At 39.3% G+C, this 23,695-nt stretch overlaps 1 protein-coding gene across 13 annotated transcripts in view; it reads left to right on the forward strand.

The window, feature by feature from the left end:
* The window catches only part of LOC118663822 (copine-1), a 39,178-nt gene continuing 15,483 nt past the window's right edge, over positions 1-23,695 (forward strand). The window contains exons 1-3 of one of the 13 annotated variants that reach the window (XM_036323824.1): positions 1-171; positions 5,486-5,570; positions 9,202-11,018. In XM_036323824.1, coding sequence (XP_036179717.1) covers positions 9,224-11,018 — 1,795 coding nt within the window. In that variant the 5' untranslated portion in view covers positions 1-171; positions 5,486-5,570; positions 9,202-9,223. The other 12 variants (XM_036323820.1, XM_036323818.1, XM_036323817.1 and 9 more) reach the window with 12 other exon arrangements.

A 23,695-nucleotide genomic window follows, 5' to 3' on the forward strand; every position in this document is an offset into this window, starting at 1 on the left:
GGAACGCGGACCTGCGGAGCGGGCCGGCGGCCATTTTGTGAAGCGGCGAAGGAGGTGGTGGCTGCTGCAGGCTCCGGAAAGCCGTTCGCGTAGGGGCTGTCGGCCGCGGGCGGAGGCGCTCTCTTGGGGAGTAACTCGGCTCTGTGTTCGGGTGCCGCGCAGTTCTCCCCGGTAAGACTCCCGCAGCCCCGGAACTGGCGGGGCTGTGCGGGGCTCGAGCCGCCCCTTGGTGGCCCGGGGCGGGGCCTTCGGAGGCCTCGGAGCCCGCCGCCGCGGGCGCCCCACACAAAAGGGTCGGGTATGACTGCTGGCCGCCACTTGCACCCCTGAATCCTGAGAGCCTTCCAGAAGGACGCAAGAAACGATGAGCCTGCTTCCTGAACGGGAGACGAGGCTGGAGGGAGGACGACCTGTGGTCTGAGAGGGAGGCCAGAGTTGGGTGGCCCAGCGGCAGTGAAAGCATACCTACATCCTGCGTGAGCAAGGTTTTCCATGCTCCCGAAGGGGGCAGAGTTATAACTACATTTCTGGGCTCCGCAGTGAGGAGCTCATCTTGGTGAGGACACTCCCTCCGCCCGAAGTGGAAAGGAGGCCCGGTGGCTACCAGAAAAAGGGACTCTAAGGAGGACACACCTGTGGGGAGGAAGCTGCAGTCGGTGCTTTCCTAGAAGTCTAGGGAAGAAGTTTCAGAACTGGTCGATTTCGTGGCCTGGAGGTGGAGGGGGTTGCAGTTGAAATGCTCCCAAAACCCGACGTTGGGGCGGGGTAGCCTTGAGGGTATGTATCCCTTTGGAGAGCCGCCAGCACCGAAGGTCCGGTGGGATATGGAACGTGGGTGCTTTTGACGGAGAGTGAATTTTCTTTGGTGAAGGCTGGTCGTGCTGCTTTGCAGCCACGTGAAATGGGTGGGAGGAGCAATCAGGTTCTGCAGGTTAGTGACGAAGATGGACACTAGTGCAGAGGCTTAACTGCTAGATCGTAATGGTATGGGCTTTATGTGTGCCACCAAAGTGTGCCTTATCGTGAAAAATCTGAGGGTCCTGGGTGAGGGTTATTCTGAGTTATTCAGCGCTAAGCCGTATGCCGGGGGTGGTTGTATACTGAGAGTTGCAGGCTCTGTAGGAGAGATTTCTGGACTCTGAAATCCTTCTTTGGCTCCAGGATTCCCAGACATGACCTGATGTAAATTGGGGTAGTTGGCAGGAACCATTCTGTATTATTCAAGATTAGGGTGATGCTATTCAGTATAACTGAAAAAAAAAATTGCAATTGAAGTTTTGTTGGGGAGACATGTGACGGGAATATTTCTCTTAGAGCTGCTTGCTTGACTGGTTTAAAGTGGTGCCGTTTTTGGCAAATGCAGTATTAGGAACATGAATTGCCTTGGACTTTGTTGTATAATTTATATTGTTAATGCGTTTCAGAGCATTTTCAGTTGAGAAAAATTCTACAGGTCTGGACATATAGGTAGATCTTATTTTGTTTTAATTATAGAAATATAATACAAGACTGGTTGTACTTGTTTTTGAAATTTGGTAGCTTTGTTAGAATGGAGAATTTCTGGACGTTGTGGAAAGTAATTATGTTAAAGTATTTTCCAAGAATCTTAAAAAGAAGTTGGGAAGAACTGTTACAGGTGGTTAAAATAATTTTATGGTAACTTTTGAAGAAAATGAAATGTTTAGTGTGTTTATGTAAAAGTAGAGGATGTGCTTTTATTGCTGGAATGTTATTTTGAACAAAACGGAATGCATTTTTGTATCACCTTTATATGCTCGATCAAATATTTGATAATTTTGTTTATGGGTTGTAATGCATAATTTCAATTTTTCTACGTTCATATCTGAGGTGAAAATGTGAAACTTGAGAAACCATTGTGGTAGTTACTTGGAACATATTGTTATGTGCTAATAGCAGTATACTTCAGGCTTTCACTTTATTTGACATGCCAAATGTTTTGTTGCATATTGAGAATTTGGGGGCTCTTTGTACAAGTTTTAGATATGAAACTTGATTTTGTGAGCCAGTGTGTTCTAGGAGTTGAAATCCAGTGACAATTTCATACTGTTTTTATTCCATTTTGTAAAGACCCACTCCATCATTCAGTTTAGATGAATATTTTTTGTAGATGTTAGAGGAAGAACTTCTGTCAGTAGTGGTTGCACAAAAGATGATTTTAGATATCCTTCCCCAAAACGTACTTAATAAATGTCCTTGGGATAAATGAATATTGTTAAATGTTTCAGGTCAACTATGCAGAAAAATAACTTAATCTAATTTATAGTTATCTGATTTTAAAATCACCACCCATATACCTTTTGGTTTGCAGAGTTAGTTAATTAAATTTAAAGCCAGCTTTTAAGATGTTAATACCAATAGTGATGGTGAATGAGGTCTGCTAGGTTAGGAATAATAGTTACTTTGAAGTTTAAATCTAGTAAGATAATGAACATTTTTGTTGGCATTTGAGGGGGTATTGAAAAATTTAATATTAGTCTTTTTGCAGGAGGAATAAATATCTTATTTAGAAATGTCTTTTGATTTGTTGCCTTTGAATACTGACTGAAGGCTAATGGGAAAGTGTGCTATCAAAGGGATACATCTCCCTCAGTATCAGAATTGTTTCATTAAGATTGATCCCAGAATCTGAAATGTGATCCATCTGAAGATGAGAACAAAATCAAGTGGATGAAGCTGTATTTTTATTTGGTTGGTTTTGTTTTCTTTTTTGGTAATGCCTATCATAATTTGATTATGCTGCTTATAGTGTTATGCCCATTATGATTGGTTTTCTCTGTTGCTCATCTCTCAGGTGAACATTTGAGGGGTACCGGTTTTTGATTCTTTTAAATCTAAAGAATTTAGCTCTGCTGTACTCTGGTTCTTGTTGTTTAAAGAGTAATTATTGAAGAAAGTTAAAATTCACTTTCAGATGTTTATTACCAGATGAAGAGTGGAAATGGTTAAGTTTGTGCTTTAGCTTCCTGATAAAAGAGGATTGTTGTCAGACATTTTATTCTGAAATTCCAAGTGATTGGAATGATTAGTAAATAAGAAAATCTGCCCTGTCATAATAATTTCTGTAGCAGATATTTGTAATTTGTGCATTTATGTATGTGGTATTTGTAAAACTGAAGCAAGACCACTGTTAAGACTAATTCCTTAACATAAAGTGGAAAAATTTACTAAAGCTTCTTTTTTTATTTAAAAAAAAAATATTTTTTTATTGATTTCAGAGAGAAAGGGAGAGGGAGAGAGGGATAGAAACATCAATGATGAGAATCACTGATCAGCTCCTTCCTGCAGGTCCCCAGCTGGAGATTGAGTCAGTAACCTGATATATGCCCTGACTGGGAATTGAACTGTGACCTCCGGGTTCATAGGTCGATGCTCAACCACTGAGCCACACAGGCCTGACCTAAAATAAGCTTTAGATTGGAAATGTAACAGTGGGCTTAATGGTAGATCAGGCCCATTTCCTCCTTCCCTACACTTACACTCTAAGCATAGGTAAAAACTGTATTTGCATAGAATTGTTTGTCTTATCCTGCTAAAATTAACCAAAGTTTAAGGTGATTGGAGTGGATTTTTCATTTTGATATCCTGCATTCAATTGCTGGTTGACATTTAGAACACAGGAATGAGTAGGTTTCCTGAAAAACAATGATGCCTTTATTAAATTATTGTGTTCTTTACAAAATTAGGTGTGGAAAGCAAAAGTACTTTAGTTCTCAGTTTATATACCTTGCCTATATGAAGGTGGAAGTGCAGCAGCAAGAGTAGTGAAAGTCTGGCGTCTGGCCTGAACTTTCTGTGTACTTTTCTTTGGTATGGGATGAAATGGACTTTCCCCTTTGCTGAAATTCACAAATTTCTGTCTAGATTGACTTATTATTTTTTTAATCTTTTTTATTTTTAAGATTGATTTTGCACTTTAAATTGAACACATAAATCTTGAACTAGGTGTCTGATAAGTTCACCTGGGCCTTTGAACTTTTCCTTGTGGAATGAGATGTTTCCTTCTTTTTACAGTTATTTCTGGCAATTCTGTAAACATTTCTGGGAATAAACTTGGTATGTTCCTTTCCAGATGGACATAAGGTGCTTTCTCAGGTCTGGAAAGGAAGAGACAAAGGAATCTGTTTCCCTTACCCATAGTGCACATGTCCTGGGCCCACACATCTTTTTAATTAGAACCTCCAGTAGTGGATCATCTGTTTATCACAAGTACTTACCTAGAAAATTATCCTGGTTCTTTGGCTCATAGCCTCCATGTAAAGCAAGCTTTTTTTCTGTTTCACATTTCCCTTTGTGACTTAGTTTAAATGAAGAGTTTGAAAACTCTTTAGACTTCATTAGGATCAATTTATACAATATAAAAGATTAATACAGTGCTCTCGCATTGTTTATATGATATTTTCATTGCTTTTGGTGGCAAAACAATCTCACTGTTCTTGAGTAATTTGAGAGTTACTTAGAAGATGTTTAGCTTGTCCTTTAGAAAAGTTGGGAGTAACGTTAAAATGTTTAAATGTTTTGCTTTTTGTGATGATATTAAGATCACTGATGGTATCTTGATCTTGAAAGATAATAGTTAAAAATGAGCATCACTGTAATAGTAATCTTAATACCTGACAGTGACCATTTTCTTCTACTTTATTTCTTTGAATTAAAAATGACCTTTTGAGTCTAGTTGTGGAATCATTTGGTCATTTATATTGCTTGTGAATTGTTCATTACTTGACCAGTTTGGGAAAAATTCCAGTGAAAGATGAGTGATCTGTTTTTACTTTGGGAAGTACTCTTAATATGCCAGGTGTTTTTAGGGATTTTTAAAAATAAGTTTCTTGGGACTGTTAGGATGTTAAAAGAAAAAGCACTTTTCCTTAATATTTTGAACCCCAGTGGTTTTAACTAAGAATTAGTTCTTATAGTCAGATCTGTCTCTATATTTTTGATGTTTGATGCTATTTTGGTGCAAAGGAAAATACATTGAAAGAGTTATTGCAATAATTTTCATTGGTACCCTTGAATTGATTGTCCTGGAACTGTTATTGTACAAACTTGTTATTGTGCTTTTTCATAAAAAAATTGGTGCAAACCTGAGAAAATAGTTTGTAGTTGGACTTGTGTAAGGGAATTTACTGGACTGCTTTAACATCAGGTGATAAAAGCACTTACCTGCTGTGATGCTGAGAGTTTTATGATTGCTTTAGTTTTTAATTCTTGGGCTAATTTGTGGCACATTGATGTATATAAATATATAATGTTTTGAGAAATACTCTAATTTGAAAGCAATACTGGGTAATAAGCATGTATAGAATTTTGGTATATGTCTTCTTCTTCTCCTTCCCCTTCTTTTTATATACATTCTAATGAAGTACTCTGGTTTCAGATTTACCTTGGTAATGTACAGTTCAGTGTGGCCTGTGCGTGTTTTGTGTTTCCTGCATTGATTTTTGCCTCCATTTATTCTCTATTGCAGTCTAAAAGTTGGTTTTAATTGGTTGCCCACAGGATTGACATGGCCTCTACTTCTTGTTAAGAAAATACATCTCTTGTTTTATCAGGTAAGAGATTTTGAATAGAGGGTTTGCTTTTATACAAAATAAAATGAGATAGTTTATTTAGTAACAAGAAAATATGTGTAGTAAATTGTGGGTTTTTTTGTTTTTTTTTTAAACAAGTTTATTTAAAAGATAAAACAAGATAAGGATGGGGTGGGATGGATTGGGTATCATGATGGAGGAACAGTTGTTGCTTCCTTTGGGGGTCAGTTTTATAGGGATGCATTTCTCCTGCTGAATTCCTAATTAGGCAGTAAGTAGCTGCTCCCCCCCACCCCCCACTCCGAGTAGCGTTTAGACTAATTACAAATACAGGTGCTTATTATGGTTTTTAAAATATTTCTTAGAAGTATAGGCATAGATAATGAGTCATGTTTTAGAATACAAATTTTTACTTTAAAGGAACCTCAGTAATTGGAATCTCCGTCTTATTAAATAACCAAGGTAGGCTCCAGATAGTTTGAAATTATACTAGTATATCTGTCAAATAGGTACTTAGTAGCAGAATAGCACATCTTATTTCATATTTTTCAGACCTAAAAATGTCCTACATGGCTTTATGAAAAAAATCTTGTGCTCTACTTTGATTTATTCCTCAGCCCTTTTCTAGCTGGTAATCTGGGTAGATGTTGAATATCCTGTTTTCGTGTGTACCTTGTACAGAGTTTAACTAAATCCCTTGACTTAGCAGCAAATGGTTTGAAGACTTTCTGTGTATGTCACTTTAACTCTGTGTTCAATTTTTATGTCTTTGGGACCATGTCAAGTCCCATTTTTATTGCCTCAATGCAAACTAACATCTCTCTGTCACGTTGTTTTGGATACATAGAATACTGATGATGCTTCCTCCGTAGATAGTGATTAAATGATTAAGCATTTTTTGAAGTTGGACAGGAATGCTGTTTCAGTTTTGCTTGCATATAGCCAGTATTGTAGAGTCAGGAATGTAATGACTTGGAAGCTTCTTAATGAACTTCCTGATAGAGCTAAGTAGTAAATAAGGAGAAAAGAGTCCGTTGGTGTGATTGTTTTTTAGTATATTTCTTGTTGACTCTTGCAAACCAGTTATAAAAACTTCCCCACTCCGCCAGTTTTTGGTGTTTTATAATGGTCTCACAAGAGGATTTTCTGTTTGCTAATCCACCTTTCAGGATTAAATTTGAAGGTGGTGGTGATGGTGGTGGTGGTGGTGCTGGTGGTGGTGGTGTGTGTGTGTGTGTGTATGTGAGAGAGAGAGAAAACTGTCAGAGCCAAACAATATATTTCTCCTTTCTGTACAGCAGTCATAATGAGCTATAATTACAGATTTTTTTGCATTGAATTAATATTCATATAATATTTAACATTGAAAAACTGCTTTCATAGAGTTGTCGAGTTATTTATTTATCTATTTTTAAATATATTATTGATTTCAGAGAGGAAGGGAGAGGGGAAAGAGATAGAAACATCAATGGTGAGAGATAATCGTTGATTGGCTGCCTCCTGCACTGCATGCCCCACACTGGGGATGGAGTCCGCAACCTGGGCACATGCCCTTGACTGGAATCAAATCCAGGACCCTTCAGTCCACAGGCCAAACCAGCTAGGGCGAATTGTAGAGTTTTTAGAGTTTGCAACAGGAAACTTTGCTCTTCTAATGCTCTCATTTGAGAAGACACAACCAAAGCTCAAATACTTTATGATTTCCCTGAGGTCACAGAACATATATATATATGTATATGTATATGTATATATATATATATATATATATTGTTGTTGTTGTTGTTTATCCTCACCCGAGGATATTTTTCCATTGATCTTTTTAGAGAGAGTGGGATAGAGAGGAGAAGAGAAGACAGAAACATTGATGTGGGAGAAACACATCGACTGGTTGCCTCCTACACATGCCCCAACCAGGGCCTGGGCTGGGGAGGAGCCCGCAACCAAGGTACATGCCTTTGACCAGAATCAAGTCCGGTACTCTTTGGTCCACAGGCCAACCCTCTATCTACTGAGTCAGGTTTATATTTAAAAGTTGATTTTTAAGATGGCTTGGGCAACACCCTATGTTGTTGAGGACATAAAGTTCAAATTAATATTTTCTCAGTGCCAATAATTTGTTTTGTGTCGCTTTACAAAGACCTGCCATTGGCATTTACTCTTATAAGCCATAAGAACTGAAATACTGAAATTTTACTTGAATCTAGGAGAAAGTTTTTGAAAAAATACTTCAAATTGATTTTTAGAGAGAGAAGAAGTGAGAGAGAAACATCCATCATCTGCCTCCTGCATGCCCCGCCCCCTACTGGGGTATGGAGCCCGAAACCTGGCATGTGCCCTGACTGGGAATCAAACAGGAAACCTTTTGGTGTATGGGTCAATGCCCAACCAGTTGAGCCATACCCGGCAGGGTGAGGATTATATCAAACTTTGTTTTATTAGACATTATCTAAGGAGATCAGTGAGAACCCAGAAATTTCACAGGAGTTATGTTGGGCCAGAGACTACGCAATCACTGACTAAACTAAAGTTCATACCCTGGTTCAGTGGTTCTCAACCTTCAGGCCCTTTAAATACAGTTCCTCATGTTGTCTCACAACCATAAAATTATTTTCATTGCTACTTCATAACTGTAATGTTGCTACTGTTATGACTCATAATGTAAATATCTGATATGCAGGATGGTCCTAGGCGACCCCTGTGAAAGGGGTCATTCGACCACCAAAGGCGTCGCGACCCACAGGTTGAGAACCGCTGTCCTAGTTGTTCTAAAACAAAAAAATACCTCTTTTCTAATATCAGCTCTTCCCTATGGGAAAAACAAAACATTTTTTTAACGGAAGGCTTGGGAATGAGTCATTGGACCTGAATTTTAATTAAAACAGCCATGATGAATGGTACTGTAACCAGGTTCTACTTTTTGAAGTGAATATAGGTAACTAAGATTTTGGTTATTTTACTCAGTATTTCTTTAGGATTCTTAGCATGTATTAGCCTTGTTTGTAATAAATAATTTTATATGTAGCTTTCTTTAATAAATAAAGCTGCAAGGAAGATTGAAGAGTTGTAGGGGTGAAAAATGGAGTTCTCATTTGAGATTTGAAACTACTTTAGTGTTGAGTATTATTTTTAATTAATTAGTTTTCTGTGTTTGTTGGATTTTAGATTGAGCTACATAAAGTGATAATTCTATGAAGTTGTCAGGTTTATAAGGAAGATGCTATGCCAGTTTTAAATACTAATTTTGATGGATCCTTTGGATATTTTCCCCCTATAGATGATTGAATTTGTTTCCTGATTTGACTTACACATATCTTTTAAATCTTAAGTCTTATTTAAATCATGGTCTGAATGATGTAATTGGTGATTTACTGTCCTGCGGTGGTTTTTTTCCTGAAATTTTGAGTCTTGGGGCTGAACTTCTAATTGTTTCCAGAATTAATTCCTTTTGGAAGTTGAAATTGTCTAGGTTTTACATTGTAAATGGTACATGATACTCAGTTTTTAGAATATTCAAATTTTAAAAAATGATATTGCTTGTGATAGTTTGAGGGATTATTTGAGGGCCCAATGTGGTAGCTGGTCATTCTTGTAGCTAAAAACTTGGTGTGATAAACAGGAGTCTGACCTGGCCGTTGCCTTTTCTCATCTGCAGGTGTGTGTGGTTTCAGCGCAGCATGGCTGTGGTCATCCGTTTGCAAGGTCTCCCAATTGTGGCGGGGACCATGGACATTCGCCACTTCTTCTCTGGATTGACCATTCCTGATGGGGGCGTGCATATTGTAGGGGGTGAACTGGGTGAGGCTTTCATCGTTTTTGCCACTGATGAAGATGCAAGGCTTGGTATGATGCGCACAGGTGGTACAATTAAAGGGTCAAAAGTAACACTGTTGTTGAGTAGTAAAACGGAAATGCAGAATATGATTGAACTGAGTCGTAGGCGTTTTGAAACTGCCAACTTAGATATACCACCAGCAAATGCTAGTAGATCAGGACCACCACCTAGCTCAGGAATGAGTGGCAGGGTTAACTTGCCTACAACAGTATCCAGCTTTAATAATCCTTCACCCAGTGTAGTTACTGCCACCACTTCTGTTCATGAAAGCAACAAAAACATACAGACATTTTCCACAGCCAGCATAGGAACGGCTCCTCCAAATATGGGGACTTCATTTGGGAGCCCAACGTTTAGCTCAACCATTTCAAGTACAGCCTCTCCAATGAACACAGTCCCACCACCACCAATTCCTCCAATTCCAGCGATGCCATCTTTGCCACCAATGCCATCCATTCCCCCAATACCAGTTCCTCCTCCAGTACCTACTTTGCCTCCCGTGCCTCCAGTGCCCCCAATTCCCCCAGTCCCTTCTGTGCCACCCCTGACTCCACTGCCACCTATGTCGGGCATGCCGCCCTTAAACCCACCACCTGTGGCACCTCTGCCTGCTGGAATGAATGGCTCTGGAGCACCTATGAATCTGAACAGTAACATGAACCCTGTGTTTCTGGGTCCATTGAATCCTGTTAACCCTATCCAGATGACTTCTCAAAGCAGTGTGAAACCACTTCCCATCAACCCTGATGATCTGTATGTCAGTGTGCATGGAATGCCCTTTTCTGCAATGGAAAATGATGTCAGAGATTTTTTTCATGGGCTCCGTGTTGATGCAGTGCATTTGTTGAAAGATCATGTAGGTCGAAATAATGGGAATGGATTGGTTAAGTTTCTCTCCCCTCAAGATACATTTGAAGCCTTGAAACGAAACAGGATGCTGATGATACAACGTTATGTGGAAGTTAGTCCTGCGACAGAGAGACAGTGGGTAGCTGCTGGAGGCCATATCACTTTTAAGCAAAGTATAGGACCCTCTGGACAAACCCATCCCCCTCCTCAGACACTTCCCAGGTCAAAATCGCCCAGTGGGCAGAAAAGGTCAAGGTCAAGATCACCACATGAGGCTGGTTTTTGTGTTTACTTGAAAGGGCTACCATTTGAAGCTGAAAACAAACATGTCATTGATTTTTTTAAAAAGTTGGATATTGTGGAAGATAGTATTTATATCGCGTATGGACCCAATGGGAAAGCAACTGGTGAAGGCTTTGTGGAGTTCAGGAATGAGGCTGACTATAAGGCTGCTCTGTGTCGTCATAAACAATACATGGGCAATCGTTTTATTCAGGTTCATCCAATTACTAAGAAAGGTATGCTAGAAAAGATAGATATGATTAGAAAAAGACTCCAGAACTTCAATTATGACCAGAGAGAAATGATGTTAAATCCGGAGGGGGATGTCAGCTCTACCAAAGTCTGTGCTCACATAACAAATATTCCATTCAGCATTACCAAGATGGATGTTCTTCAGTTCCTAGAAGGAATCCCAGTGGATGAAAATGCTGTCCATGTTCTTGTTGATAACAATGGGCAAGGTCTAGGACAGGCATTGGTTCAGTTTAAAAATGAAGATGATGCACGTAAGTCTGAACGCTTGCACCGTAAAAAACTTAATGGGCGAGAAGCTTTTGTTCATGTAGTTACTCTAGAAGATATGAGAGAGATTGAGAAAAATCCCCCTGCCCAAGGAAAAAAGGGGTTAAAGATGCCTGTGCCAGGTAATCCTGCAGTTCCAGGAATCCCAAGTGCTGGAGTGCCTAGTGCCGGAATGCCCAATGCAGGAATGCCCAGTGCTGCAATGCCCGGTGCTGGAATGCCCGGTGCTGGAATGCCCAGTGCCGGAATGCCTAGTGCTGGAATACCCAATTCGGGAATGCCCAATGTGGGAATGCCCAATGTGGGGATGCCCAATGCGGGGATGCCCAGTGTGGGGATGCCCAATTCGGGGATGCCCAATGCGGGAATGCCCAATGCAGGAATGCCTAATGCAGGAGGTGAAGAGCATGCCTTCCTGACTGTAGGATCTAAGGAGGCCAATAACGGGCCTCCATTTAATTTTCCTGGTAATTTTGGTGGGCCAAATGCCTTTGGACCACCACTGCCTCCTCCAGGATTAGGAGGAGCCTTTGGTGATGTTAGGCCTGGTATGCCTTCAGTTGGAAATAGTGGTTTGCCTGGTCTGGGACTGGATGTTCCAGGTTTTGGAGGTGGACCAAATAATTTAAGTGGGCCAGGATTTGGAGGGGGTCCTCAGAATTTTGGAAATGGCCCTGGTAGCTTAGGTGGTCCCCCAGGCTTTGGAAGTGGCCCTCCGGGTCTTGGAAATGCCCCAGGCCATTTGAGTGGACCACCAGCCTTTGGGCCTGGGCCCGGGCCCGGGCCTGGTCCAATCCACATTGGTGGTCCCCCTGGCTTTGGATCTAGTTCTGGAAAACCAGGACCTACAGTAATTAAAGTGCAGAACATGCCCTTTACTGTGTCTATTGATGAGATTTTAGATTTCTTTTATGGCTATCAAGTGATCCCAGGCTCAGTTTGTTTAAAATACAATGAAAAAGGTATGCCTACAGGAGAAGCCATGGTGGCCTTTGAATCTCGGGATGAAGCCACAGCTGCTGTCATTGATTTGAATGACAGACCTATAGGCTCAAGGAAAGTAAAACTTGTATTAGGATAGCTATTCAAATCAATTCTTTGTAGGGTAGATATTCATAGTGTTGTGATTAATGCATCCAGATTGTTTTCCTAGTATTTCCAGGTTAGAACCTGTGGATTGTTTCTATTGCATATAGATTGGTTTTCATAACATAGAGCATTGGTTGGCTGTTTACAGAAGACTCACAACCAGGATAAACATTGCTGTATGTTATAGTAAAACTGTGTGGAGAGTACACAAAAATGATTTTGGCATACCATTAGAGAAACGATTTGTAAAACTCAAATGATGACATAAAGCTTATCAAGGAGTCTAGATTGGTTTTGTTTTGTACCATATGGGATGAAGAAAATAGAATTGTCAATAGAGCTCATTAAGGGTGCTCTTGCCAGCTGCTGAAAAATAGAAGTTGGTTACTCTTGGAATTTGGTTTAAAGCTGGACAGATTTGCTTTGTTATAGGATCAAAGCTTTGTCTAAAGTCTTTATTTTCTTTTAAAATTAAATAAAATCTCTGTATACAGATTCACTGTATGTACCTTTATTGCTTTTTGAGGGTTCTTGCTGTATAGACAGTCCTGCTTCTGAAGTTGCTGCTTTGTTTGCCTAACTGACTCATTTGTAAATGAGCAGAACTGTTTTGTTATATTTTTTTAATATAAAACTCCACACTTGGTTTGTGCTTAACCTTGAATTTTGATTTCTAATGTCACACTTAAAACTGTGGAATAAGACTTTGCCACAAAAATAAAATACGGAGTTCTCTACCTACCAGAGCCTTTTTGGTTTGACTGCCAACTTTTAGTTCAGTCAGTTTAAAAATTGTTCATGTTGTTTGAATGGCTTCAAAAACCAGAAACTGCTTTTATAATCATTGTTTAAGATTCCTGATTTGAAGTCCAGTTCGTGATGGACTAATGTTCTGACAATTTCTTTCTGTCCCAAATTTATGAAATTTTGGCCTGTAACTAAACACACAGAGTCCATTCATAAAAAAGATTATTACATCTAGGTTTTTAAAATTGAAGTTGAAATTGTTAGCTGTGTTAGAATAGTGTTATAGAAGAAAAAAATCCAAGCTGGTTTGTAGATTCATATGCATTTAATCCTGTTACTTGGAGGCTTTTGGTCTAGTAATTTGATCAGGAGCCTGTTTACAAAAATTCTTCATGTAGAATATAAGTGCAGCTGCCAGAGGGGAGAGAATTGAGACCCCTTGCCCTTTCATATTATTTTCTTTGGCATTCAGGACACTAAGGCAGGAGGACCACATGGGTTCTGGTCGATAAGTGTCCTTGTCATGAAAAACATTTGCCTTACAATGTCTTGCTCACTGCCACAAAGGCTCTACTTACGGTTACTTTCCTTCTTACTTAAAATATTCTAAGGAACTGCCACGTAATAAACATGGTTTGAATGGGAGATTGGGGAGATATCATGAAAAACAAATTTTGTCTTTTACAAGGGCCTCTGTCTTGGTTTAAAACACCCTCAACATTTCCTAACAAATCAATGTACTTACAAAGGGGTCAGCCTTTTAAAAGCAGTGTTTCTGGGGGCCTTGCCTTTTTTGTGTTGCAAGTCAGTGGAACACTGAAATACAAGCGCCGTGTAATTTAGAGTTAAGAGTGGCAACAGTTTCATTTGTGTGGTAAGATTTGGAAAGCCTTTCATCACTACAATATTAGAGGATTGACGTACAGGATTTTTGTGTAGGGAAAGGATTGGTTAGACTTTCAAAAAAGACATGGCTGTGTTGTGGGTCTTGATAATTCACGAATACAAATTTGCTTTGACAGATCACTAGATATTTCCTCCTCAATTGAAAAAAAGTAATATGATGTTTGTATATGCTGTTCAATTTAAGTTTTCTGTTAAGTAATCATTTCTCATTCCAAGGACAGAATGCAAAAAACTTCAGCACTGTTTATAGGAGTTTGATTTCAACTGCAGATTATTTTCCCCACTGGAAAGCTGACAATTTTTATTTTAGAAAAATAGGTTGTTTGAAGATGAAAGTCTTTTATCTTTTTTCACAATTTATTTTGGTTATATGTTCGTACATTCTTATTAAATATTTCACATACTTTATTGCAACCATTTTGTTATTTCTACATCTTAGATAAATGCTGAAAAGGGATACTTGATTTTTTTGTTCACCAAATTAAATATATTAAGAAAATAGTGGTTGTGTAGAAATTGGAGAGAACTGTTTCATATTTGGTTGAATCACAACAATGCTTTTCTTGTTGTGAAATGTAATTAAATGCGTTGCCCTTTGGAACTTGATTTTTGTGTATTTGAGACTTATTACGTATTACATAGTGCTAACTGCTAAGCATACTGTTCATCTTGTGTTGGGCATTGGAGTTTGAGTTTTTAAAAAATTCTTGAAAATATGTTTTATGAAACTATTCATACATCTTTTTTGCAGATTTTCTTATACGGAGTAGGTTTTGGGTGATAATTTACATTTTCTTATTTGCTTTGTATGATATGAAGGATTTGTAAAGCTTTGCTCAAAGTTGTGCATTTGTAAACATATTTACAACTTTATGTGTAAACTTTATTGTGTTTTGGTGACTGACATTAATGGAAGAGAATCTTTTCCATTAGGTCTAATATTTTTTCTACATCTCCCCCCCCCTTCCCAGCTGGTGGTGGTGGTGTATGTGTGTGTGTGTGTGCGCGCATGGGGGGTTGTTTTAAATGGTTTAAAGGATTAGAGAAATCTACAAAATGTATTTTATAAGTAAACAAATTTGTAAACTTTTTTTGAACTTTAGTGAAACATTTAGTTCACAAGCAAAATTTGGAGACGTGTTTTGTATATACACTATAGTTTGGCCATGCAATTATTAGCGACTTTTTAAAAAAATGCAACACTGTTGAGTGAAATGTAGTTTCTAGCTTTGTGCTCCAAGTTACCAAAGCAATGCAGTGACAGTGAAATTGCTTTATATTTCCATTGGGAAACTTTTATTCAAAACTTCAGAGAGTAATATTTATCATAATCATGTCAGTTTTAAGCCACTGGATAAAAATCTAGTGCTGTGTATGGAAGTAAGCACACAACATTCTGGGTGGAAATACCTTGGATAAAAATAAGGATGCATGAAATCCTTAATCAAACTTCGAGTCCCTTTTATTGAATTCTGTCATTGTGTACAGGTGTGGGTCAACATTTAAAAATAAATACGCTCATTAGTTGCAAGAACATTTAAAAAGCAAGTAAAGAAAATGTGAAAATTGTTGGTAGTCAGATCTTCTGGAAAGAATTTCTGGCAATGATCACTTTTAAAATTACCACTCTTGCTCAAATTACCACATTTAAATAGTTTTACTGGCAGTTCTATAGTGGTTCATACTTCAGAAATCAAACACAATAAAACGACTCATTGCCAATATGGCCAAAAATTGCCAACAGATATGGCCTTGGCATCATTCAGCACGGGTTTTTGTTTATAAAGATGAAGTCTTGGAATACTGTTCAATAAACTTGTCACAAAATAAAACAGGCTGATGCTTTCAATGCTTTAATTGTACAAGATACTCTAATGAGCTATACCATCAGGTTTGCGTGTTGTTGCTTAACACCTGAAAATATTTTGTGCCTTTGGAAGGTGGATTTGGTGATCTTGGAGGTAGCAGTTGTTGCTTATCCTTGTCCACTAATGCAGAAGTATGGGAAGAAGAGGATACCTGGAACGGCAGGGAGGAAACTTGATTCTAGGTTGAATCTGTGGTATTAACCCTTTAAGACTTTTATTATATGTGTTTTGCTAGCAAGCCCAGTTCATTATGTGGACTCGACAAGAAACCAGATGCTCCTTTTCCCAGGAGTCTTAAAGTGGGCTGTGAATTGTCTTTTTAAAAAACTGATTAGGAAATGGGAAAAGAAATCTTCAGAATACATTGTCAATCGCACATACCTTAAAAGCTGTGTTTGTTTGTTTTTCTTATTTATTTGTTTTTTGCATTAGTGTATTTGAGGTGGGAAAGAGGAGAGAGAAATCAAAAATCTTGCTGCTCTCTGACATTGATGCTCTGGTTTTGTCCCTTCCACATTTATTCAACTTCTGCTGAAATAAACAAACATGAAAAGTTTTCATGAGCTTCACAAGGTCCTTTAAAGTTAAAAAAAAAAAAAAAATCTGGTTTGGAGTTGCAGAGAAATTTGTGAGCTTTTCTTTTAACCAAAGCTCTTGAAAAATACAACTTTTACTTTTATCATGAAAGAATTTTAGCCTGTATTTGAGTTTGAGTATACAGATTGTATTAGAAGGGTTTAGACTGGACAACTCTGGGTAGTTGGTGAGCTGTTTTAAAATTATGAAGGTTCAACTAAGCATTTGAAAAATCACAGAGTGAAATCAGCTGCCTACAGAGATCCAGAATGGCCTTTATGATCTTAAAGAGGTTAACTGTGTGCTAATAATAAGTCCTTTTCTTGTTCAGGTGAGATCATTCACTTCTATCACTCACTGTCCATTTTTCAACATTTTGTAGCAAGTAATAGTTTATCAGTTACATGCATCCCCACCATTCTCCCTATTTTCCAAAAGTAGAGCTTTTATGGGATATGGTTCAATGAAAACTTAAGGCTATCCTTTTTAATTAAAAAATTGTTTGATTTCAGTGTCATCTTTTATAACAAAATCTGATCGATTCACTTATTGTAAAATGTTCTGGAAAGAGTACTCTGGTGGTGGCACAGTTCTCTGATGCTGTAGGACTTTTCTGGGAAAACCCTGCTGTTCAACAACATAAGCAAGTTCAACTCTTATTGGTGCCTGCTCACATAAAGGTTAATTCTTTGCTGTTCTTGGATTTATTCTTGTTGAGCTACTTTGTGCCAGAGGACTCATAAGCATCCTAGACTTGACTTCTTTCTGGATCTACATAACTAGCAACAAACAACTAAGGTGGCACTGCTGTTCTGCATATTGTTCTACTCCTAAAGAGTTCAGAAGGGGCAAAAAGCCACCTGCTGCTGCAAGCATTCTAGACATAAGGGCAGCACTCTAAAATCTGAGGGTAGGAAATAGTGCTGGGGAAAATCTCATTAACTATATTCCTTGAATTTTGTCATGAGGCCCTTGGACCTTCTCCCAATAAAAGTGATAGGTCATAGAGACTAAACAAATTCCAGTTGTGGGGAAGTGGCACAGTAGAACACTGGAGTTGCTGCCCCAGCTGATCCAGATATCTGGACTCTGACATTAGAAATTTAATAGTTTAAAGTCTCTTTTCCTGATCAGTAACTGAAGCTTGCTGTTTAATGTTAAGAGAAGGAAGAGATGACTATTTGGGGGAAAACAGAGCTATGACCAGCAGAGAACATAATTCAATATGGGCAGAGTCAAAGATGTTGAATAAGCATAACATCCCAGGAGTGAGCAACCCTGTATTGAAACAGGCTGTTTCATTCCTTCTCAAGTCTAATGTTGCCAGTTTCCCCCCTTTAACCACTTAACATAGTAAATCTGCTGGTAACCAGGACTATGAGTTTTACTTAAACTGAAGCCCCCTCACTGCTATCTCTGTAGCCCTAGCTTCCTAATTGGAGTGAAGGAGGCATGAATTCACACATGACTCCTGATTAGTAAATAAGATTACCCAGTTAGGCATTTGTGCTGTATATCAAATGTAACAACCACATTTGTGCTACAAGTCACTTAGTCCTCACAGAAATTCAGCTACTTAAGGAGTCTTAAGTCATACCAACTGGTGCTATTGCTGATTTTCTTTTTCCTTTTCCACTTGGAAGTGAGTTAATGCCACTACACTCCCCCACACATTGGGTTGCAATACAGAGGGTTATGTCCTTTTTACATAACTCCCTTCTGTGGTGTGGATCTGTGGGACCAACAGGGTCTCTGCTACGGATATGGCTAAAGTGGGAAAACTAATGTTCCTCTTGCTACTGAAGTAGATACTGCCAATTACCTCTGCTTCTATGACTATTGAATCGACAGGTTGGAATTGGAAACATCTATTACCTCCCAGCTTTTAAGACAATTTCACACGGACATACAGTCAGCCATAGCTGTAAAACTTGCTAATTAAGTTTTGAGCAATGTTGTGCACTTAGCACTTAGATGCTGTGGTAGAAAAGGAAGCAAAATTAGATGCCTGTTTTTAAAGACTTTAAGGTCTTAAATTACACAAATAAATTGTGGTTGCACTAGGCATGTATGAGATACACTTATGTCCCACAGGAACTATATAAAGGTTTTCCTGGCCAATTGCTAAATGGTCAGACAGAAGTATAATGGGAGCCTTGTTTGTAACCTGAGGGAAGGTGTGATGTCTATCCAAGGTGTGTTTGGGGAGGGTGGGGGCAATAGGTTAATTTAGTAAAAGGAAATGATGAAGAGTGTGAGAGAACATAGTGGCACTCTCTAAAATAGTGTTTGTCCTAGAAGCTTTTAAAGTCCTATATAATACCCACAGCCCGAGTAGTCTCAGCAGGGTAGGCAGGCAGGAACGGGTTGGTTCTAGTGTTCTGGCCCAGCAGAAGGATAGAATCTTTAATCTTTTTAATAACCTTTTAACTAGCTGCCAAAAATCATTTTTTATAAATGCTCTAAGACAGCAGTTCTCAACCTGTGGGTCGCGACCCCTTTGGCGGTCGAACGACCCTTTCACAAGGGTCGCCTAAGACCATCCTGCATATCAGATATTTACATTATGATTCATAACAGTAGCAACATTATAGTTATGAAGTAGCAACGAAAATAATTTTATGGTTCGGTCACAACATGTGGAACTGTATTTAAAGGGCCAGAAGGTTGAGAACCACTGCTCTAAGACATTCATAAATACTTCAGAATTTCCCCATCAATTTAACTACTTATATGCAGTTGACTACCTGAAGTTTATTCCTCTCTAGTTTTGGATCCGTTCGATACAGAATTTTTAACATTTTTGGTATGAAATGTCAATCTTGTGGTCCTTGTTCTAGATCAGCACTGTCCAACAGAATTTTCTCCAATGGAAATGTCCTTATGTGCACTAATATGGTAATTATTGGCCACAGTAGCTACTATTAAATATAAATAGCCACATGTAGCTAGTGCCTACTGTATAGAATAACAACAGAAACATTTCCATGTCTGGTCTTTGGAGTTTTCTGTTAGGCAACACTGTCCAATAGAAATGAGTCACTTGATGTCAGTTAAATTTTTCTAGTAGCCACATTTAAAATGTCAAAAGAGCCCTGCCTGGTGTGGCTCAGTTGGTTGAGCGTTGTCCCGTGCACAAAAAGGTTTTTGGTTTGATTCCTGATCAGGACACATGCCTGGTTGCAGCTTGATCCCCAGAATGGGGCATGCAGGAGGCAGACGATTGATGTTTCACTCTCACATCAATGTTTCCATGTCCATCTCTCTCCCTCTTCCTTTCTGTCTCTCTCAAAACCAATAAATATTATTTTAAATGTCAAACAAGTGAAATTAACTTTAATAATATATTTAGTCCAGTAGATCTGAAATGTTACCTTTTCAACATAAAATATAAAATTGAGATAGTGTATAATCTTTTTTGTACTAAGTTTTCAAAATACAACGTGTATTTAATACCACATAGTGGTTTGAACTAAAGTACATTTCAAGTGCTCAATAGCCAGATGTGGCTTGGAGATATTCTAGCACACATTTATATTTAAAATGTTATTCCCTGTCATTTCTCTTTTATTTCTGTTGCCTCTTTTAGATATTGCTTTCTTTCGAGTATTTGAATTTTGTTGTATTCTTCCTAGAATGTTTCCCCCTCCTGCTTTGTTTGCAGTGTTTTTGGAGAACTTGTCTCAGTTACCTTTTTCGTGGACCACACTGGAGGCTAACTAGGTGACAGTTGTATATGATAAAATTATTAATCCTGCACCAGAAGCAGCAGAACTAGAATCTCACACCCCATTCACAATGGCAAGTGAGCAAATAAGTATGTCTATTTATTGTCAAAATCCTCCCTTTTTTGTTACTCAGCTTCCTTAACATACAAATTCTGAGCAGCGCATCTTAAGATCTTCCATGTATCCCAAGTGAATTCCAGTGAAGAGGGCTGGCATGAACAGTAGGTTTATTTTCAAAGGGCTCTGATCTGCTGCTTTTGTTCATTCACTCAACTCCTGTGCCATAGGTCACATTGCACACTGGAGATGCATAAATTCTCGATAAGCCCTAACTGGTTTAGCTCAGTGAATAGAGCATCGGCCTGCGGTCTAACAGGTCTCAGGTTCTGTTCCGGTCAAGGGCATGTACCTTGGTTGTGGGCACATCCCCAGTAGGGGGTGTGCAGGAGGCAGCTGATCGATGTTTCTCTCTCATTGATGTTTCTAACTCTCTATCCCTCTCCCTTCCTCTCTGTAAAAAATCAATAAAATATATTTTAAAAAAATTCTCGTTAATGCCCTTGCCCTGGAGATAGATGCTCGGAAGGTGGTTTAGTACTGTTGTCTTAGACACTGGAGGCAACAGAGAGGCAGTGGTCTCATTAAAAGAAGAATCGGCTGCCCAGTAGATGTTCTTTGAAATTTTTGGTATAAATCACATTTTCCTGAGGTGAATACTATTATTTGCTGTATTCATGCTTTTTAAAGTTTATTCCTTTGATAAAGTCCTATAAATGTGGAGTCCAGCAATTCCTCCATTCCTGCCCTGTCGGTCAAATGTGTGGTATTTTCCATCTGTATGCAAGGCTACTCAGTATTGGTCATTGGAAGAGGCCACATGAGCCTCACTGCTCTTTAGTGACCAGGTGGATTTCAGAATGGATGGATTTCAAGGTGTGAGCTGTTGTTAAAGAGTCAATATAGAAATCACATTCTCATGGAATCTGTGGTTCATCAGTTACTGTTTGTCCAGGACTAGTTATTTCCTTTGGCCTCAGTGTTCTACAAAATGGAATTAAGCTAGATAATTTCATTATATTCAGTTTTAAGGTGTATGAACTTAACCATTCTATTTCTTATTTATTTTTAGTATATTTTCATTGATTTCAGAGAGGAAGGGAAAGGGAGAGACAGAAACATCAACGATGAGAGAATCATTGATCAGCTGCCTCCTGCACAACCCCCTACGGGGGATTGAGCCCACAACCCAGGCATGTGCCCTTGACCAGCATTGAACCTGGGACCCTTTAGTGCACAGGTTGACACTCCATCCACTGAGCTAAACCGACTAGGGCTATTTGTTTTTCTTCAGTTAAATCTTTATTGTTGAAAGTATTACATAAGTCCCCTTTCCCCCACTACTAACCCCTTCTAGTTCCCACCCTCAGGCCTTCACCACCCTATTGTCTGTGTCCATGGGTTATGCATATAAGTTCTTTGATTAATCTCTCCCCCAGCCCCCTGGGAAATCTAGTGATTTGAACCTTAAACTAAAGAGAGATAGGCCAGTGGAACTCAAAATTTTGGTCTTGCTATTTGCTCTACTGCATTTTCTGAGTGATAGCTGTCCTACACTGCAGCTTGAGAATTTCACTAGGAGAAAAAAGAGGAAAGGTCTTCATTTCCTCTTTTGGAGAAAGGGTCTTCATTTCTTCAGTTAGGTTCTCTAGAGCAGGTAGACCAGAAGCATTTCTCCTGAGTGTCCCATGAACCAACAAGCAGATCAAGATATCACAAAAGCATCTGTATATATAAAAGCCTAAGTGACTGTTATGAATGAATGACCAGAACAACTGGTTGACCAGTCACTATAAGAGGGAAGGGGGGGGGGGGAGGAAGGCGGGGAACCGCACAGTGGCAGGGCGCTGATGCAGCTCAGCATCCAGTGTCTGTTCCTTCCGCGCCCAGCCTGGCGACCATCGCCTCCTCTCCCGACCCCACCGGGGCCCTGAGGCCCTGGGCTGGGACAGGAAACCGGAGGTGGGTGGTGGCAGGTGCGGCCCCCTTTCACGGGGGCCAAGGGCTGGCTCCCTCCTTGGGGGCTGGTGGCCAACCTCCCACGGTCCCTTGCCCCAGCCAGCAGGTCCCAATCGGCCCTGATCACCAGTCAGACCTAGGGACCCCACCCGTGCATGACTTTGTGCACAGGGCCTCTAGTCCATTGATAAGCACCAAAAGTGTAGTGGTTAGCACACATTGGGCACTTACTGTGTCAGACAGGGCCACTTTTCAAGGTTGGCCTCTAATCTTCACAACAACCCGGTAAAGTTGGCATTATTATTATCTCCGTTTACAGATGGGGAAATCCAGGCACAAGGGAAGCAAAGTAGTTGTAGGTAGTAAGATGTGAACAGAGATCAGTCAGTCAGTCATAGGCTGCCTGGATTCCTAGGCTGAACCCCTCCCTCAACTGTTCCCTGTCTCTCCCTGGCTCCTGTGGGGCAATGTGGGTGGCCACTGGCAGCATTTTCCTGTCATGGGTCTTGAACCTGCTCTAGTCTCCAATGTTTACTTTGAAGTAGGCAGGTGGAGGCTTTGTTTAAGCACATTAAGAGTCATAGGGCAGAGAGAAACTCCTACTCCAGTACAGTCCTATCGCTTGAAGCCAAAGTATTCTTCTTCAGTTTGCTTTCTTCCATGTGTCCAGTTCTCTACTCATGCTAGGTTCTCTTTGAAAAGTTGTGCACAGATTGGATTTGTTCAACTTTGGGTTAAGTGTTGTGGGGACATTGGAGTTGGATCAGTGGTTTCCAAACCTTTTGATCATCACAGAATATAACAGGATGGGAAACTGTGACAGTTAATCATATTTTCCCACTTTTCACTTTTTGTGTGAAGGTGCACATTTTAAGCTTTATACTATTGTCAAATACCACATGGCAGGTATTAAATGGATCCAAACCAAATTATTAAAATTTTCATTTATAAACACAATTTTTAAAAATTTATTGTTGAAAGTATTACAGATGACCCCACCCTGCCCCCCCATCCTCTATAAACCAATTTTTGTAGCTATTAGTCATATGTATGAATAAAGAATGTGTTGGGGGTGTTTTTTTTTAATGTTTTTTTTTATTGAAGAGGGGGGAGATAGCAATGATGAGAGAGAATCATTGATTGGCTGCCTCCTGCACGCCCACACTAGGGACCGAGACCACAACCTGGGCATGTGCCTTGACTGGAATTGAACCCAGGACCCTTCAGTCTGCAGGCTGACACTGGCTAGGCCAAGAATGTGTTGTTTTATAGTACATATTTGCATATTTGGTTCAGTTTGTGACTTATGGAGACTGTCAGTTTGTGATGACCTATGAGGGCTATGGATTTAAATCTGGGGAATCCCTGAGTTATAGAGGGAAAAGAAGGAATGAAAAATATTTGTCTACCCTCTGCATGTCCTTTTAGGAGTCAGAGAAGGAAAGGTAGAATGGTGGTGGTAGGCATAGTTTGTATTTTCAATCTTATAGGAAGAGAGTACAGTAAACCCGTGATAAAACAGACTAATTTGGGTGAGGGGGTTTCCATTAAAGTTGAAAGTCCATTATATAATAAAGTAGGTTTTCCAAATGCGTATGTTAAAAAATTGACACATTAGTTTACCTGTTTCTACTTATAGACACGCTTGTGTAATTAAAATTAAGTATGTATTAAAAGTTTAATTTCACAGAAAAGTTTTCTGTATATGTATTACTATAATTTTAAATTTAT

This window comes from Myotis myotis, unplaced genomic scaffold (assembly GCF_014108235.1).
Source record: "Myotis myotis isolate mMyoMyo1 unplaced genomic scaffold, mMyoMyo1.p scaffold_m19_p_9, whole genome shotgun sequence".
Lineage (NCBI taxonomy): Eukaryota > Metazoa > Chordata > Mammalia > Chiroptera > Vespertilionidae > Myotis > Myotis myotis.